Genomic DNA, 19,753 nt, shown 5'->3' on the forward strand with positions numbered 1-19,753 from the left:
CCACACACACACACACAATGAAACCTCCACACACACACACACAATGAAACCTCCACACACACACACACAATGAAACCTCCACACACACACACACACAATGAAACCTCCACACACACACACACACAATGAAACCTCCACACACACACACACAATGAAACCTCCACACACACACACACAATGAAACCTCCACACACACACACAATGAAACCTCCACACACACACACACACACAATGAAACCTCCACACACACACACACAATGAAACCTCACACACACACACACAATGAAACCTCCACACACACACACACAATGAAACCTCCACACACACACACACAATGAAACCTCCACACACACACACACATGAAACCTCCACACACACACACACATGAAACCTCCACACACACACACACAATGAAACCTCCACACACACACACACACAATGAAACCTCCACACACACACACACAATGAAACCTCCACACACACACACACATGAAACCTCCACACACACACACAATGAAACCTCCACACACACACACACAATGAAACCTCCACACACACACACACACAATGAAACCTCCACACACACACACACACACAATGAAACCTCCACACACACACACACAATGAAACCTCCACACACACACACACAATGAAACCTCCACACACACACACACAATGAAACCTCCACACACACACACACAATGAAACCTCCACACACACACACACAATGAAACCTCCACACACACACACACACACATGAAACCTCCACACACACACACACACAATGAAACCTCCACACACACACACACACAATGAAACCTCCACACACACACACACAATGAAACCTCACACACACACACACAATGAAACCTACCACACACACACACAATGAAACCTCCCACACACACACACAATGAAACCTCCACACACACACACAATGAAACCTCCACACACACACACAATGAAACCTCCACACACACACAATGAAACCTCCACACACACACACACACTGAAACCTCCACACACACACACACATGAAACCTCCACACACACACACACAATGAAACCTCCACACACACACACAATGAAACCTCCACCACACACACACAATGAAACCTCCCCACACACACACAATGAAACCTCCACACACACACACACAATGAAACCTCCCACACACACACACACAATGAAACCTCCACACACACACAATGAAACCTCCACACACACACAATGAAACCTCCACACACACACACAATGAAACCTCCACACACACACACACACATGAAACCTCCACACACACACACACAATGAAACCTCCACACACACACACACACAATGAAACCTCCACACACACACACACAATGAAACCTCCACACACACACACACACAATGAAACCTCCACACACACACACACAATGAAACCTCCACACACACACACACACTGAAACCTCCACACACACACACAATGAAACCTCCACACACACACACACAATGAAACCTCCACACACACACACACACATGAAACCTCCACACACACACACAATGAAACCTCCACACACACACACAATGAAACCTCCACACACACACACACAATGAAACCTCCACACACACACAATGAAACCTCCACACACACACAATGAAACCTCCACACACACACACATGAAACCTCCACACACACACACATGAAACCTCCACACACACACACAATGAAACCTCCACACACACACACAATGAAACCTCCACACACACACACAATGAAACCTCCACACACACACACACAATGAAACCTCCACACACACACACACACAATGAAACCTCCACACACACACACACATGAAACCTCCACACACACACACACTGAAACCTCCACACACACACACAATGAAACCTCCACACACACACACACACAATGAAACCTCCACACACACACACACAATGAAACCTCCACACACACACACACACAATGAAACCTCCACACACACACACACAATGAAACCTCCACACACACACACAATGAAACCTCCACACACACACACAATGAAACCTCCACACACACACACAATGAAACCTCCCACACACACACACAATGAAACCTCCACACACACACACACAATGAAACCTCACACACACACACACAATGAAACCTCACACACACACACACAATGAAACCTCCACACACACACACACACAATGAAACCTCCACACACACCACACACACACAATGAAACCTCCACACACACACACATGAAACCACACACACACACAATGAAACCTCCCCACACACACACACAATGAAACCTCCACACACACACACACACAATGAAACCTCCACACACACACACAATGAAACCTCCACACACACACACAATGAAACCTCCACACACACACACACAATGAAACCTCCACACACACACACACAATGAAACCTCCCACACACACACACAATGAAACCTCCCCACACACACACACACAATGAAACCTCCACCACACACACACAATGAAACCTCCACACACACACACACAATGAAACCTCCACACACACACACACACAATGAAACCTCCCACACACACACACAATGAAACCTCCCACACACACACACAATGAAACCTCCACACACACACACACAATGAAACCTCCACACACACACAATGAAACCTCCACACACACACACACAATGAAACCTCCCACACACACACACACACAATGAAACCTCCACACACACACACAATGAAACCTCCCCACACACACACACAATGAAACCTCCACACACACACACACTGAAACCTCCACACACACACACTGAAACCACACACACACACACAATGAAACCTCCACACACACACACACAATGAAACCTCCACACACACACACAATGAAACCTCCACACACACACACACAATGAAACCTCCACACACACACAATGAAACCTCCACACACACACAATGAAACCTCCACACACACACACACACACATGAAACCTCCACACACACACACATGAAACCTCCACACACACACACACAATGAAACCTCCACACACACACACACAATGAAACCTCCACACACACACACAATGAAACCTCCACACACACACACAATGAAACCTCCACACACACACACACAATGAAACCTCCACACACACACACAATGAAACCTCCACACACACACACACACAATGAAACCTCCCACACACACACACAATGAAACCTCCACACACACACACAATGAAACCTCCACACACACACACACAATGAAACCTCCCACACACACACACAATGAAACCTCCCCACACACACACACAATGAAACCTCCACACACACACACACACAATGAAACCTCCACACACACACACACACACAATGAAACCTCCACACACACACACAATGAAACCTCCACACACACACACACAATGAAACCTCCCCACACACACACACACAATGAAACCTCCACACACACACACAATGAAACCTCACACACACACACACAATGAAACCTCCACACACACACACACACACAATGAAACCTCCACACACACACACACACAATGAAACCTCCACACACACACACACAATGAAACCTCCACCACACACACACAATGAAACCTCCACCACACACACACAATGAAACCTCCCACACACACACACACAATGAAACCTCCACACACACACACAATGAAACCTCCACACACACACAATGAAACCTCCCACACACACACACAATGAAACCTCCCACACACACACACACACAATGAAACCTCCCCACACACACACAATGAAACCTCCACACACACACACAATGAAACCTCCCACACACACACAATGAAACCTCCACACACACACACACAATGAAACCTCCACACACACACACACACAATGAAACCTCCACACACACACACACACACATGAAACCTCCACACACACACACACACAATGAAACCTCCCCACACACACACACACACAATGAAACCTCCCACACACACACACACAATGAAACCTCCACACACACACACATGAAACCTCCACACACACACACACACACACACACACACACACACACACACAATGAAACCTCCACACACACACACAATGAAACCTCCACACACACACACACAATGAAACCTCCACACACACACACAATGAAACCTCCACACACACACACACATGAAACCTCCACACACACACACATGAAACCTCCACACACACACACAATGAAACCTCCACACACACACAATGAAACCTCCACACACACACACCCCACACACACACAATGAAACCTCCACACACACACACACACACATGAAACCTCCACACACACACACAATGAAACCTCCACACACACACACACAATGAAACCTCCACACACACACAATGAAACCTCCACACACACACACACAATGAAACCTCCACACACACACACACACACACACATGAAACCTCCACACACACACACACAATGAAACCTCCCACACACACACAATGAAACCTCCACACACACACAATGAAACCTCCACACACACACACACACAATGAAACCTCCACACACACACACACACATGAAACCTCCACACACACACACACAATGAAACCTCCACACACACACACAATGAAACCTCCACACACACACAATGAAACCTCACACACACACACACACAATGAAACCTCCACACACACACACACAATGAAACCTCCACACACACACACACAATGAAACCTCCACACACACACACACAATGAAACCTCCACACACACACACACATGAAACCTCCACACACACACACAATGAAACCTCCACACACACACACACATGAAACCTCCACACACACACACAATGAAACCTCCACACACACACACACAATGAAACCTCCACACACACACACACAATGAAACCTCCACACACACACACAATGAAACCTCCACACACACACACACAATGAAACCTCCACACACACACACAATGAAACCTCCACACACACACACAATGAAACCTCCACACACACACCAATGAAACCTCCACACACACACAATGAAACCTCCACACACACAATGAAACCTCCACACACACAATGAAACCTCCACACACACAATGAAACCTCCACACACACAATGAAACCTCCACACACACAATGAAACCTCCACACACACACACAATGAAACCTCCACACACACACACACAATGAAACCTCCACACACACACACAATGAAACCTCCACACACACACAATGAAACCTCCCACACACACACACACAATGAAACCTCCACCACACACACACACAATGAAACCTCCACACACACACAATGAAACCTCCACACACACACACAATGAAACCTCCACACACACACACAATGAAACCTCCACCACACACACACAATGAAACCTCCACACACACACACACACACAATGAAACCTCCACCACACACACACAATGAAACCTCCACACACACACACAATGAAACCTCCACACACACACAATGAAACCTCACACACACACACAATGAAACCTCCCACACACACACAATGAAACCTCCCACACACACACAATGAAACCTCCACACACACACACACAATGAAACCTCACACACACACACACACATGAAACCTCCACACACACACACACACACACTCACACACACACACACACACACACACACACACAATCTGCATGAATTGTTTATGGTTCATTGAACAAGCATGGGAAAGTGTTTAATGAAGATCTGTGAAATTATTTGGATTTATACAAATGATCTTTGAAAGACAGGTTCCTGAAAAAGGGACGTTTCATTTTTTGCTTTTGAATTTAGAAACAAACCAAAAACATTGTTGAGAAAGTTGCTTTTAGTTGCCTGGTTTGCTAGATTGACATATACTAAATTCATTTTTAAACCTGATGGGTTTATTGGTGTTAAAATGCATCAGTTATGCCATTTTGGACCCCCAGGCTGCTGATGTCATGCAGCCTGTCGTTTTTGTGTGTATACTTTTTCCATAACGACAACTTTGATGTCGGACGACAATAGAATGTTCATGATGTCACTGTAACAACTGTATACAGACAGTTGTATAAGTATAAGTAGTTGTATAAACCAGCCTTTAGTCATGAAATCTTTGGTTGTACAATACCGTACTCACGGTTTAGTACATGGTCTCACATGTCAAACCTTAAAGAGATGGGTGGAGCTAAGGCTCAAGAGGGTGTGAATGATGCTGAGTGGGTGTAGACAAAGAGCTCTCTAGTAGGTGTCCCAAAACATTCAAAGGGCCATTTTCTCAAAAGTGGGGTTACAAGTTTATCAACTTCCAAAGCAGAATTACTTTCCCATTTGTTCCTCAACTGCAGTATATTATACAATGTTCTATCTACGAGCCTCTATTTTTATCCAATGTAAATAACACCATTTCAAATTTTGCTACATAAGACCGAATCGAGGCGGTCGATCAAATAAGCTACTAACGTAGCTAGCTAACTAGCCAACATTAAATACTGTATAGCTAGCTAGGTGAATCCAGTGTTTACTTGCTATATTGTATTTACTTTGCCACCATGGCCTTTTTTGCCTTTACCTCCCTTATCTCACCTCATTTGCTCACATTGTATATAGACTTATGTTTCTACTGTATTATTGACTGTATGTTTGTTTTACTCCATGTGTAACTCTGTGTTGTTGTATGTGTCGAAATGCTTTGCTTCATCTTGGCCAGGTCGCAATTGTAAATGAGAACTTGTTCTCAACTTGCCTACCTGGTTAAATAAAGGTGAAATAAAAATTAATTAAATAACCTCATATTAGCTAGCTATCTTGATGTATTTATCATTGTAAATTAAAAACAAACTAATGCATTTGTAGGTAGCTAGCTAATAGCCATGAAAGAGGGTGAAAGGACAGCAGCTCCAGCTGTCAAATAAGTTTCTGCCTTAGCACAACAAATGATCAACTCATCATCAAGCTTCAAGTGGTATTTATGTATTCATTTTCCTTGATATGATCCTGCTGTCACATGCATCTATCTATCCAATGTTATCATGATTTGTTATAAGAGATATTATACTTTAGTAATCCACAATGACCTGCTGATGTAAAAGTCTAATAATGACATTATCTTCCATATTCCTACAGATACCTTGCAACTGGAGATTCCTTCAAAACAATTACCGTGTAGGGGAATTCACCGTTGGGTGCATTGTCGCGAGTGTGACCAGGGCCATCTGGGAATGGGGGAATTCAGGCCTATGTGAAGGCAAACTGTGTCCTGCATATTTTATATTTCACCTTTATTTAACCAGGTAGGCCAGTTGAGAACAAGTTCTCATTTACAACTGCGACCTGGCCAAGATAAAGCAAAGCAGCGCGACACAAACACAGAGTTACACATGGAATAAAACAAACATACAGTCAATAACACAATAGAAAAACAATCTACATACAGAGTGTGCAAATGAGGACCAGGAGGGGACATGCAGCTCTCCGCCCTGTGCCAGACCAGAGGTCTGCTGCTCTACAGGATGTTGCACGGACAGGGCCAACAATGCAACACGGGAGGCAATCAATGTGGAGGAGATCTTCACCTCCTACTTCTTCAAAGAGGGTGCTGTTCCCTGGCAACACCATAGACTGCACTATGCACAACCAATGGCTATTTTAAGAGACGCCCACATTGCAATAAAGAGTATTCTTTACATTTAATAAGCTGTGTCAGTTATTACAATTGCCAGTTTCTCTCCCTTTAATTTCGACTTCTCAGATATGGATGATGTCTGCACAAAAACAAAACAGGCTCTTAACCTGTTAGGGCTAGGGGGCAGTATTGACACGGCTGGATAAAAAACATACCCGATTTAATCTGGTTACCACTCCTACCCAGTAACTAGAATATGCATATACTTATTACATATGGATAGAAAACACCCTAAATTTTCTAAAACTGTTTGAATGGTGTCTGTGAGTATAACAGAACTCAAATGGCAGGTCAAAACCTGAGAGATTCCTTTACAGGAAGTGGCCTGTCTGACCATTTCTTGAACTTCTTTTCCATCTCTATCATTTACTAAGGATCTCTGCTCTAACGTGACACTTCCCACGTCGTCCATAGGCGCTCAGAGCCCGGGAAAAAACAGAATGTCGTCATTCCAGCCCCAGGCTGAAACACATTATCGCCTTTCTCAAGTGGCCGATCAAGGGACACTGGGCTTATGCGCGTGACCCCGACCGCCCCCGCCTTTGGGATTTTTTCCTCTGTTTGCCGAAAAGGAGATTCCCTGTCGGAATATTATCGCTTTTCTATGAGAAAAATGTCGTAAAAATTGATTTTAAACAGCGGTTGACATGCTTCGAAGTACGGTAATGGAATATTTAGAATTTTATTGTCACGAATTGCGCCATGCGCGCGACACTTCTTTACTATTTCGGATAGTGTCTGGAACGCACGAACAAAACGCCGCTATTCGGATATAACGATGGATTATTTTGGACCAAACCAACATTTGTTATTGAAGTAGCAGTCCTGGGTGTGCATTCTGACGAAGACAACAAAAGGTAATGACATTTTTATAATAGTAAATATGATTATGGTGAGTGCTAAACTTGCCGGGTGTCTAAATAGCGAGCCCGTGATGCCTGGGCTATGTACTTAGAATATTGCAAAATGTGCTTTCACCAAAAAGCTATTTTAAAATCGGACATATCGAGTGCATAGAGGAGGTCTGTATCTATAATTCTTAAAATAATTGTTATGCTTTTTGTGAACGTTTATCGTGAGTAATTTAGTAAAATGTTAGCGAATTCCCCGGAAGTTTGCGGGGGGTATGCTAGTTCTGAACGTCACATGCTAATGTAAAAAGCTGGTTTTTGATATAAATATGAACTTGATTGAACAAAACATGCATGTATTGTATAACATAATGTCCTAGGGTTGTCATCTGATGAAGATCATCAAAGGTGAGTGCTGCATTTAGCTGTCTTCTGGGTTTTGGTGACATTATATGCTGGCTTGAAAAATGGGTGTCTGATTATTTCTGGCTTGGTACTCTGCTGACATAATCTAATGTTTTGCTTTCGTTGTAAAGCCTTTTTGAAATCGGACAGTGTGGTTAGATTAACGAGAGTCTTGTCTTTAAATGGCTGTAAAATAGTCATATGTTTGAGAAATTGAAGTAATAGGATTTTTAAGGTTTTGAAAATCGCGCCACAAGCTGGCAGTGGCTGTTACGTAGGCGTCCCACCTAGCCCATAGAGGTTAAGAGTCACCCATACTGAAAATGTTTTTCAACAATTAGACACCCTACAACCTAAACACTGATATATCAATCTGATTGATGGATTGTGTTTTGTGCAGTAAGCAGGCTCAGGTGTCCTTCCGCCTTCAAAGAATAGGCAAGAGGACCAACCATGGAGAATATTAACCTGTTGGGGCTAGGGGGCAGTATTTTCACGGCCGGATAAAAAACATACCCGATTTAAACTGGTTACTACTCTTGCCCAGAAATGAGAATGCGCATATAATTAGTAGATTTGGATAGAAAACACTCTCTAAAGTTTCTAAAACTGTTTGAATGGTGTCTGAGTATAACAGAACTCATATGGCAGGCAAAACCTGAGAAGATTCCATACAGGAAGTTCCCTGTCTGACAATTTGTTGTCCTTCTGTTGCATCTCTATCGAAAATACAGCATCTGTGCTGTAACGTGACACTTTAAGGCTTCCATTGGCTCTCTAAAGCCGCCAGAAAGTGGAATGGGGTGTCTGCTGTCTCTGGGCAAAGTACAGCAGCAGAGTTTGTAAGTGGTCAGCCTGAGGACAGTGAGACTGAGATGCGCGTTCACGAGACTTCTCAATTTTTTTCTTTCAGCCTTTGAATGAATACAACATTGGAATATTATCGCTATTTTACGAGAAAACTTGCATAAAAATTGATTTTAAACAGCGTTTGACATGCTTCTAAGTATGGTAATGGGATATTTTGAATTTTTTTGTCACGAAATGCGCTCGCGCGTTACTCTTCGGATAGTGACCTGAACGCACGAACAAAACGGAGGTATTTAGATATAACTATGGATTATTTGGAACCAAAACAACATTTGTAGTTGAAGTAGAAGTCCTGGGAGTGCATTCTGACGAAGAACAGCAAAGGTAATCAAATTTTTCTAATAGTAATTCTGAGTTGAGTGAGCCCCAAACTTGGTGGGTGTCAAATTAGCTAGCCTGTGATGGCCGAGCTATGTACTCAGAATTTAGCAAAATGCACTTTCGCCGAAAAGCTATTTTAAAATCTGACATAGCGTTTGCATAAAGGAGTTCTGTATCTATAATTCTTAAAATAATTATGTATTTTGTCAACGTTTATCATGAGTAATTTAGTAAATTCCCCGGAAGTTTGCGGTGGGTATGCAAGTTCTGAACATCACATGCTTATGTAAAAAGCTGTTTTTTGATATAAATATGAACTTGATTGAACAAAACATGCATGTATTGTATAACATAATGTCCTAGGAGTGTCATCTGATGAAGATCAAAGGTTAGTGCTGCATTTAGCTGTGGTTTGGGTTTATGTGACACATATATGCTTGCTTGGAAAATGGCTGTGTGATTATTTGTGTCTATGTACTCTCCTAACATAATCTAATGTTTTGCTTTCGCTGTAAAGCCTTTTTGAAATCGGACAATGTGGTTAGATTAACGAGAGTCTTGTCTTTAAAATGGTGTAAAATAGTCATATGTTTGAGAAATTGAAGTTATAGCATTTTTGAGGTATTTGTATTTCGCGCCAAGCGATTCCACTGGCTGTTGATTAGGGTGGGACGCAAACGTCCCACCTAGCCCATAGAAGTTAAGACATCTCATTATTTATCTTACTACGCTATATTGTTTGTCCTCGGGTGTCTGTGCATGTTTTTCAGTATAAAGTACTCTGGAGCCACTCAGTGTGGACACTGGACACCAGGTGAGGCCACACACAAACGGATTCCTGTTGAACACGGTCTCTTTATATATGTGAACCCCTCCAGCTTCTGAACTGCTTGACATAGAGAACAGCATGATCAGAGGTAAGAGGTCACTTCGCCGAGTCAACATGAAACATTATAAAATAGATGCTTTACATTGAAATACAGATAGAGATGTAGTAGTCCCAGAGTTAATGATCCATGGTCAGTTTTGCATTTCACCTCCTGATGATTATGATGACAGACATACTGTTAGATTTAAAAAGACTAGGCTTAATCATCCCATCTCTCTCTCTCCCTCTCATCTGCAGGTATGTTTTGATGTGAGAGAGGACACCAACCCCCAGTCCCATCATCACCACCTCACCCACTTTAAGATAACCCTTGGGCCAACTGGGGGTCCAAGGCTGGTTAGAGATACTTCTGTAACTGTTATGACCTGAGAGAATGACGTTTAGTAGCACTGTAAATCATTACTCATATGCAGTCTTCCCTGCTCCTCTGTTCTCATCTCTTTCCCCTTGTGTCTTTGACACTCTTGCACCTCTCTCCCCACCTCAGTCCTCCTCTGTTTTTAATGCAGACCAGATGTGCATTGAAGTACCGATTGAACTTGTATTTAAAATATAATATCACAAAAATAATATTTATAATGCATGAATTATGTATTTATAACACTTGGATAAAGAACTTCTCAATAAAGCTTTTCACATTCTCTACTAGTTGAAATTAAGTATCCAATTTGATTAAATACTACACCTATCCTGTGTCCTCAGATCAGTGCAGATTAAGGAAATGAGCTGGCGAGAAGAACCTGTTTTACATTATTTATATGATGCATAGGAAGTGTAGTGTACTGTTTTTGTAATTCTGGTCCTGTATGTATGAATTACAAATCAGCCTTTAACTAGTTAAATCCTGCATTCTAGTCTAAGACAATGTTACGTGTAACTATTGATGTCCTAGGGTCAGGAATGGTAAACACTGTTGAAGTGTATAATTGTAATAAATACAGTGCACAGCATCATTCAAAGACTGGAGTTTGATATTCCTGGTATTGGATATGACTGAAAAAAGAATGTCCCACAGACATTCATACCTGAACCACACCTTTATTTGCCAAGATAGAGGACAAGATCAGAGAATACATTCAATGTATGTGGGGAACTCATGCTTGGTAATAACTACATGTATATACGACTTGCATCCTTGGCACAACAAAGTTATATTATATTCTACTCAATCCATAGGCTTCATTGATGCCATTCAGAATGTCTTGAAGTTAATACAACCGGCTATGATTGCTGTGGTTCATAGCTAGCTAGCTAATATTGACATTATAATATTAGCATGTAACAGTCATGTGTGTAACAGTAATTTCCTGCAATTTCTTGGGGATTAATGATTAACTGGTGGAAGCAATTAAAATCACTGTTCTGAACTAATATGTATACCAACTGTTTTAGGGTCCACACACAGATCGGCTACAAAACTAGCTACACATCCATAGGCATACAGGTATTTTTATCCTCCACTACGCAATAACAAAAGAGTTAGCTAACGGCATTACTTTAGTTGCATTGCATGGTAAATATCAGCAAGGCAAGCTTACAAAATTGTACTTTAAATTTGCCGTAAATGCTTTAGCTAGCTAGATTCTTTACATCCACTGTTTCCCAAGACAACAGCCTGGTTTTCTCAGGAGTCCCAAAACATTCAACAACAAAAATGCTCATAAAGCTATCTGGCTAATGTTAGCTAGTCAACGAGCTTGCTAAATAGAGATTTTTCCTAAATTAACTGACACAAAAGCATGCAGAATCATCTCTACATTAACTTATTCCTCTCAACTGTACATTTTTTTCATGATTAGTTATGACATAATTTCTTACATTTGCTTCCATTCTAGTATTTTTGTCAGCCATCTTTGCTGAAGAAAGTCTCTAGCATTGGGTCGCAGAGTCTCAAATTCGTCATGGGAACCACTCGATATGATTGATCGTTGCCCAGCGTTAGCCGCTGGTGATTTCATAAAGTTGGGAAATGCATTACTTTTTCACCGCCTCCCACGCCACATTCGTGCCCCCCAACGGTCCCCAGACCACTCCGCTCTCACCGCGTTCCTTCCATTGAAAATTAATGGGAAGCGGGTTCACTGCACGGTGTACATGGGCCGTAAGAATGTATATTTCACCAGCCACGTTGGCAGGTGGGCACATACTATAAATCGCAAATGCTCTATACCGTAAATTCCGGACTATAAGCCGCAACTTTTTTCCCAGGCTTTGAACCTCGCGGCTTAAACAATGACGCGGCTAATATATGGATTTTTCCCGCTTTCAATTTTTAAAAAAATTACAAAAAAAACATTCTGTGACGTGCTCAGTTTTTTGGCGGCATGAAGCTTTCATTAGACCAATGAAATTGCCGAACGGGTTAAGGTCAAACAACTTTTTTGTTTACTGTTTAGATTAAATCGAGCGCTCTCAAACTTCCCATCATTCTGATTACGGTAGTCATTTTGTCACCCTCATGTCAAAGACACGGAGAAATGCATATGATGCAGCTTTCAAGTTGAAGGCGATTGATCTGGCTGTTGGAAAAGGAAATAGAGCTGCTGCACGGGAGCTTGGTCTTAATGAGTCGATGATAAGACGTTGGAAACAGCAGCGTGAGGAATTGACTCAGTGCAAAAAGACAACTAAAGCTTACTGCTAATTTTTTATTTTTTGTTACAAGCCGTGTTTCGTTAAAGCCTATTTATTTTTGTTACAAGCCGTGTTTCGTTAAAGCCTATTTATTTTTGTTACAAGCCGTGTTTCGTTAAAGCCTGTGTAAAGTTCATTTGTTTCAATGTACCGGTAGGCACCTGCGGCTTATAGACACGTGCGGATAATTTATGTTCAAAATAATATATATTTTTTTTAATTCAGTGGGTGCGGCTTATATTCAGGTGCGCTTAATAGTCTGGAAATGACAGTATATATATATTTTAAGCCCACATGTAGAAGTTAGTCGAATTGACAAAGGCTACTAAAGTGTAACTTTGTTCTCGTGTTTCTTGGACAGTTACATAATTTTGTTCACATGCTAGGTTGTTTTCCAATGTAAGTTTGAGTTTGCTGCAACCGTCTGCTGCTAGGAAGACGTCGCAGTCAGATTATTTTCCATCACAGACAAGCGAGTGCCCAAGTTACCATGGTAACGGCCTGTCCATTAAAGTTCCAGTTGAACATTTTTGTCTCACCTAATTGTGCATAGATCACTCCTAAAAGTCATTGTTATCCTAGATGTACGTGTGTGCTTCTACATTTCTACTTAGAAGCACATCATGTACTCCTTGTAAAAAATGTCAGCGTAGAGACCTGAACTATACTAATAAATAGCCTGCATCACTCACTCACTTTTGTGGCAGGGCAGGCACTTTGTTTATTCTTGATGGTCAGTTGTTGAAGTGCTTATTTGTTTTTATTATTGGATCTAAATTATTTATTTTAACATACATTGGTTAAAAGACGCAAGTCACAAAATGAAATGAAATTCAGCAATATACCCCATTATTCTTACTGGTAATACATTAGAAGGCATACTCATTTTTGTGATTTTTGGTGTAATTATGAAGAAAAATATTTTGGCTGGTAAAAACTAAATCAGAGTGGCTGGTGGACCAAAAATGTCCTTGGTTTGTGATAAGAACAGTTGTTATTGTCACAGCTACTACAAAGATAAACATGGTCACCACCATTATAACCGTGGTCATTAACCTCTGCAACATGCCCAGCCATAGGAGCAAAATCCAAAGCCACTCTCTCGCACGCGCTCTCCGTTTTCCCTCTTTTACCTCTAGCCCTTCTTTTCTCACTTTCTTCCCATCACTGTCAGATAATCCTGTAGTTCTTACCTCTTGGACGTCCTCCGGGTTCTTTCTGGAGATGATCTGAGCAGGAGAGAAAAAGAGGGGTTAGGATCAGCAAGCAACCTTAAGCCCCACCACCATCAATCGCCACCAAAAGTTATTCTTCTCTATTGCACTACAGACCGAAAATGGGGACCCTGGATGGATGGGCCCTGTAGAACTGTTGTAGACATTCCCTGTTCTGCTGTGGAGAGCAGAGTCATTCACAGATAGCGGAGGAGGGTTCAGAGTTCTAGCCGCTTGACAATGAGGACATTATACAGCGACACGGTGGGGGAGCAGTGCACAAACGAGATGTCACCACACGAGCGCACACACACACAGGGCACTATACATACACACACCACAAAGGGGCAGCAACTCCCCAAGATCGCTGGATGAAGGAAAACAGCACAGACAACCTAAACATTTGTTTGCGATACCTTCAATAAAGAGCCATCAGTATCATGGGAAAAAATAACTGCTATACAGACATTATAGCATATTATAAACCGGGTGGTTCGATCCCCGAATGCTGATTGTCTGAAAGCCGTGGTATATCAGACCGTATACCATGGGTATGAACAAAAATGACTTTTTTCTGTTCTAATTACATTGGTAACCAGTTTATAATAGCAATAAGACACCTCGGGGGTTTGTGGTACATGGCCAAACAGCTATATCCAGGCACTCCGAGTTGTGTCATGTTCACTGGACATGCTACCTTGTCCCAGACCTGTTTTATACGCCCTCTCTCTAGTGCACCTGCCATCTCGAACTCTGAATGCTCAGCTATGAAAGCCAACTGACATTTACTCCTGAGGTGATGACCTGTTGCACCCTCTACAACCACTATGATTATTATTATTATTATTATCTGACCCTGCTGGTCATCTATGAACATTTGAACATCTTGGCCATGTACTGTTATAATCTCAACCCGGCACAGCCAGAAGAGGACTGACCACCGCTCAGAGCCTGGTTCCTCTCTAGGTTTCTTCATAGGTTCCTGCCTTTCTAGGGAGTTTTTCCTAGCCACCGTGCTTCTACATCTGCATTGCTTGCCGTTTGGGATTTTAGGCTGGGTTTTCGTATAGCACTTTGTGACATCGGCTGATGTAAAAAAGGGCTTCATAAATCAATTTGATTGATTGTCTAAGAACACTGCTTAGCCGTGGTATATTGGCCCAATTTTTTACCAGCATGTCACATGTGCAACCAGAGAAAAAAAATAAAAATCAGACACCACCTTTACTCCACACACAGAGATGCATACAAAGCTCTCCACCGCCCTCCATTTGGCAGATCTGACCATAATTCTATCCTCCTAATTCCTTCTTACAAGCAAAAACTAAATGCAGGAAGCACCAGTGACTCGGTCAATATGGAAGTGGTCAGATGACGCGGATGCTACGCTACAGGGCTGTTTTGCTAGCACAGACTGGAATATGTTCTGCGATTCATCCAATGGCATTGAGGAGTACACCACCTCAGTCATCGGCTTCATCAATAAGTGCATCGACGACGTCGTTCAAACAGTGACTGTACGTACATATCCCAACAAGAAGCCATGGATTACAGGCAATATCCACATTGAGCTAAAGGCTAGAGCTACCGCTTTCAAGGAGCGGGAGACTAATCCGGACGCTTATAAGAAATCCCGCTATACTCTCAGACGAACCATCAAACAAGCAAAGCGTCAATAGAGGATTAAGATTGAATCCTACTACACCGGCTGTGACGCTCGTCGGATGTGGCAGGGCTCGAAAACTATTATGGACTACAAAGGGAAACCCAGACGCGAGCTGCCCAGTGACACAAGCCTACCAGACGAGCTAAATGCCTCTTATGCTCGCTTCGAGGCAAGCAACACTGAAGCATGCATGAGAGCACTAGCTGTTCTGGACGACCGTGTGATAACGCTCTCCACAGCCGATGTGAACAAAACCTTTAAACAGGTCAACATTCACAAAGCCGCTGGGCCAGACGGATTACCAGGACGTGTACTCAAAGCATGCACGGACCAACTGTTAACCTGTTGGGGCTAGGGGGCAGTATTTGCACGGCTGGATAAAAAAATGTACCCGATTTAATCTGGTTACTAATCCTACCCAGTAACTAGAATATGCATATACTTATTATATATGGATAGAAAACACCCTAAAGTTTCTAAAACTGTTTGAATGGTGTCTGTGAGTATAACAGAACTCATTTGGCAGGCAAAACCCTGAGACAGATTCTGACAGGAAGTGGATACCTGATGTGTTGTATTACCTTTAAACCTATGCCATTGAAAAACACAGGGGCTGAGGAATATTTTGGCACTTCCTATTGCTTCCACTAGATGTCACCAGCCTTTACAAAGTGTTTTGAGTCTTCTGGAGGGAGATCTGACCGAACAAGAGCCATGGAACGATGATGGCCCATTAGACACCTGGCGCGCGAGTTCATGTTGGGTACCCTCGTTCCAATACGTTATAAAAGAGAATGCATTCGTCCACCTTGAATATTATTCATGTTCTGGTTAAAAAAGGCCCTAATGATTTATGCTATACAACGTTTGACATGTTTGAACGAACGTAAATATATTTTTTCCCCTCGTTCATGAAGTGAAGTCCGGCGGGCTTAGATCATGTGCTAACAAGACGGAGATTTTTGGACATAAATGATGAGCTTTTTTGAACAAAACTACATTCGTTATGGACCTGTGATACCTGGAAGTGACATCTGATGAAGAGAATCAAAGGTAATGGATTATTTACATAGTATTTTCGATTTTAGATCTCCCCAACATGGCGGCTAGTCTGTATCGCAACGCGTATTTTTCTGGGCGCAGTGCTCAGATTATTGCAAAGTGTGATTTCCCAGTAAGGTTATTTTTAAATCTGGCAAATTGATTGCGTTCAAGAGATGTAAATCTATAATCCTTTAAATGACAATATAATATTTTACCAATGTTTTCTAATTTTAATTATTTAATTTGTGGTGCTGACTTGAATGCCGGTTATTGGAGGGAAACGATTTCCTGAACATCAACGCCACAGTAAAACGCTGTTTTTGGATATAAATATGAACTTGATAGAACTAAAAATGCATGCATTGTCTAACACAATGTCCTAGGAGTGTCATCTGTTGGAGATTGTAAAAGGTTAGTGCATCATTTTAGCTGATTTTATGGTTTTGGTGACGCCTGTCTTTGAATTGGCACAACATTACACACAACTCTTGTAAATGTACTGTCCTAACATACTCTAAATTTATGCTTTCGCCGTAAAACCTTTTTGAAATCGTAAAACGTGGTTAGATTAAGGAGATGTTTATCTTTCAAAGGGTGTAAAATAGTTGTATGTTTGAAAAATTTGAATTTTGACATTTATTTGGATTCAAATTTGCCGCTCTTGAAATGCACCTGCTGTTGATGGAGTGCACCACGGGTGGGACGCTTGCGTCCCACCTAGCCCATAGAGGTTAAGGAGATGTTTATCTTTGAAAGGGTGTAAGATAGTTGTATGTTTGAAAAATTTGAATTTTGACATTTATTTGGTTTCAAATTTGCCGCTCTTGAAATGCACCTGCTGTTGATAGGGTGCACCACGGGTGGCACGCTAGCGTCCCACATAGCCCCAAGAAGTTAAGTGTCTTCACTGACATTTTCAATCTCTCCCTGACCAAGTCTGTAATACCTACATGTTTCAAGCAGACCACCATAGTCCCTGTGCCCAAGGAAGCGATGATGCAATATCAATCACCCTCCACACTGCCCTTTCTCACCTGGACAAAAGGAACACCTATGTGAGAATGCTGTTCATTGACTACAGCTCAGCGTTCAACACCATAGTTCCCATGAAGCTCATCACTAAGCTAAGGACCCTGGGACTAAACACCTCCCTCTGCAACTGGATCCTGGACTTCCTGACGGGCCACCCCCAGGTGGTAAGAGTAGGCAACAACACGTCTGCCACGCTGATCCTTAACACTGGGGCCCCTCAGGGGTGTGTACTTAGTCCCCTCCTGTATTCCCTGTTGACCCACGACTGCGCACCAAACACGACTCCAACACTAATCATTAAGTTTGCTGATGACACAGTGGAACAGTGGTTCCTTCTTTAAAAGTAGCGTCATACTGCGGCACACCTTGCGTGCTGCCGCAGAATTCTGCATTTGGTAGTATTCCGTATTGGCATTACCAGAGAATGTAAAACCTTTTTTGTAATAACATAGTATATGGGATTGATTTAAATTTGGCTTAACCTGTTATGGCTAGGGGGCAGTATTTTCACGGCTGGATAAAAAAAACGTACCCGATTTAATCTGGTTACTACTCCTGCCCAGTAACTAGAATATGCATATAATTACTGGCTTTGGATAGAAAACACTCCAAAGTTTCTAAAACTGTTTGAATGGTGTCTGTGAGTATAACAGAACTCAAATGGCAGGTCAAAACCTGAGAGATTCCTTTACAGGAAGTGGCCTGTCTGACCATTTCTTGAACTTCTTTGCCATCTCTATCTTTTACAAAGGATCTCTGCTCTAACGTGACACTTCCTACGTCTTCCATGGGCGCTCAGAGCCCGGGAAAAACCTGAATGTCGTCATCCCAGCCCCAGGCTGAAACACATTATCGCCTTTCTCAAGTGGCCGATCAAGGGACTGTGGGCTTAGGCGCGTGCCCTGGCCGCCCCCGTCTTTGTGATTTTTCCTCTGTTTGCCGAAAAGGAGATTCCCGGTCGGAATATTATCGCTTTTTTACGAGATAAATTGCATAAAAATGGATTTTAAACAGCGGTTGACATGCTTCGAAGTACGGTAATGGAATATTTAGAATTTTTTTGTCACGAATTGCGCCATGCGCGTGACCCTGATTTACCATTTCGGATAGTGTCTGGGACACACGAACAAAACGCCGCTATTCGGATATAACGATGGA

General features: G+C 42.4%; 1 protein-coding gene and 1 long non-coding RNA gene across 6 annotated transcripts in view; both read right to left on the bottom strand.

Moving 5' to 3' along the window:
- Positions 1-19,753, bottom strand: part of rps6kc1 (ribosomal protein S6 kinase B1) — an 80,183-nt gene that overhangs the window by 43,584 nt on the left and 16,846 nt on the right. For 4 of the 5 annotated variants that reach the window (XR_001329350.3, XR_001329349.3, XR_001329348.3 and 1 more), the window contains exon 2: positions 14,833-14,868. Coding sequence is in view for 1 of the 5 variants with exons in the window: in XM_014205476.3 (XP_014060951.1) it covers positions 14,833-14,868 (36 nt within the window). In the remaining 4 variants the exon portion in view is untranslated. Of the gene's footprint in view, positions 1-14,832; positions 14,869-14,970; positions 15,084-19,753 lie in introns of those variants that run through there. The other variant, XM_045720932.2, reaches the window with a different exon arrangement.
- LOC145879761 (uncharacterized) lies at positions 4,815-5,348 on the bottom strand. Its single transcript, XR_014392516.1, has 3 exons — positions 5,278-5,348; positions 5,028-5,223; positions 4,815-4,982 (listed from the first exon to the last, which is right to left on the bottom strand). It is a non-coding gene; the product is annotated as an uncharacterized LOC145879761 (long non-coding RNA).

The sequence above is a fragment of the Salmo salar genome, chromosome 06 (genome assembly GCF_965601325.2).
Source record: "Salmo salar chromosome 06, fSalSal1, whole genome shotgun sequence".
NCBI lineage: Eukaryota > Metazoa > Chordata > Actinopteri > Salmoniformes > Salmonidae > Salmo > Salmo salar.